Source organism: Camelus dromedarius, chromosome 3 (genome assembly GCF_036321535.1).
Source record: "Camelus dromedarius isolate mCamDro1 chromosome 3, mCamDro1.pat, whole genome shotgun sequence".
Lineage (NCBI taxonomy): Eukaryota > Metazoa > Chordata > Mammalia > Artiodactyla > Camelidae > Camelus > Camelus dromedarius.
Window position 1 is genome coordinate 114,820,125 of NC_087438.1, and position 1,816 is coordinate 114,821,940.

Below are 1,816 nucleotides of genomic sequence, written 5' to 3' on the forward strand. Positions count from 1 at the left end.
CATGGAAATTTTATTATTTTTATAGGTGAATTAAGTAGAAGAGTATGTTCATAACAAGATACTACAGCTCCAGTGTGTTACCTTGAAGATACTTACAAAGGAGGAAAATCATTTATGTTGACAAATCATCTCAATGCTTATCTGATTTTTGTTTTCAGTATGTTTAGTTTTACTTTCAGTAAATGCCTTTTTTCTTTATTTCATAATTTGTTAAGTGGCTATTATTTAATAAATACAGATTTGGTGTATTGAATAGAGGGTGATCTATTCACCTAAGGTGATTCAAGAAAGTTCTCTTGTAAGTGATCATTATCACCTTTCTCTCTTTAAGAGAAGTCAGTATTGTTACATGGAGTTTTTAAATATTTGCTTTTGTATTTTTTATTTAAGACATGAAAACAGGAAATCAAACGGTTGAAACAGATTTTACACTTCTCGGTCTTTTCCAGTATGGTCCAATGGACTCTTTCCTCTTCGTTGCCATCGCCATCCTGTTTTCAGTGGCTCTGATGGGGAACATCACACTGATTCTTCTCATTCGACTGGACCCCAGACTCCACACTCCAATGTACTTTCTCCTCAGTCAGCTCTCTTTCATCGACATGATGTACATCTCCACCACTGTGCCCAAGATGGCAGTTAACTTTCTGTCCAATAGTAAGACCATTACTTTTCTAGGCTGTGAGATTCAGACATTTGTGTTCTTGGTCCTTGGCAGAACTGAAGCCCTTCTTCTTGGGTTCATGTCTTATGATCGCTACGTGGCCATCTGTCATCCTTTACGTTACCCTGTGCTCATGAGCAAGAGGATCTGTTGGTTCATGGTCACGTGTGCATGGACCAGTAGTTCTCTGAGCTCTTTAATACCTACAGTATATATATTTCAACTTCCTTTCTGTCCATCTTGACTCATCAACCACTTCTTCTGTGAAATTCCATCCCTGGTGCCATTGGTGTGTCAGGACATTTCCGAGTATGAATATACAGTAATCCTGAGTGGACTTATTATTCTGTTGTTACCATTCATGGCAATTCTGACTTCCTATGCCTGTGTGCTCACTGTGGTTTTCCAGATGAGTTCAGGAAAAGGACAGACAAAAGCTATTTCCACCTGTTCCTCTCACCTGCTTGTGGCAAGTCTGTTCTACATGACCACTCTCTCCACTTATACAACGCCACACTCCATGCATTCCCCTGAACAGGATAAGGTGGTAGCGGTGTTTTACACCATCATCACACCTCTTCTGAACCCATTTATCTACAGCCTGAGGAATAAAGAAGTCATCGGGGCCTTGAGGAGACTGATAGGACTATGTATATTTGTACAGAAAATTTGACTGCAAGAACCTCTTACTGGTTGAGATCAAACAACTTAAAAAGCTTGTGTTTGGAAATATATGAACTCTAAAAATACTGCATACATGTATATTCCAAGAAGTGTCTATGAAATAAATGGAGTAATAATGGTCTTTTTGTTTTCGGTCTAATATTTTGATTAGGATACAATTGGTGCATAACATTGTGTAAGTTTGATGTGTAAATGTGTTAAATGTATCAATTTAATACATTTAAATATTAGAATTACCAACATAGCATTAGCTAATACCTCCATCGCATCATATAATTATCATTTTATTTTATGGTGGAAAAACTCAAGATATTTTCCCTTAGGCATTTATAGTATATATCACAATCATGTGCATCAGAGCTCCAGAACTTACTCATCTTCTTGGTGCAAATGTGTACCCTTTGACCAACAGCTCTCCAATTTCCCTAACTGCCCCACAGTCTCCTTATAACCACTGCTCTATTGTTT

The 1,816-nt window shown here is 37.6% G+C and overlaps 1 protein-coding gene across 1 annotated transcript; it reads left to right on the forward strand.

Annotated features, from left to right (window-relative positions):
- The first annotated feature begins 392 nt into the window (after positions 1-392).
- Positions 393-1,363, forward strand: LOC105093519 (olfactory receptor 2AK2-like). Its single transcript, XM_010985394.2, is given in 1 exon segment — positions 393-1,363. A coding segment is annotated over 1 exon segment (945 nt). The 3' UTR covers positions 1,338-1,363.
- The last annotated feature ends 453 nt before the right edge of the window (positions 1,364-1,816 follow it).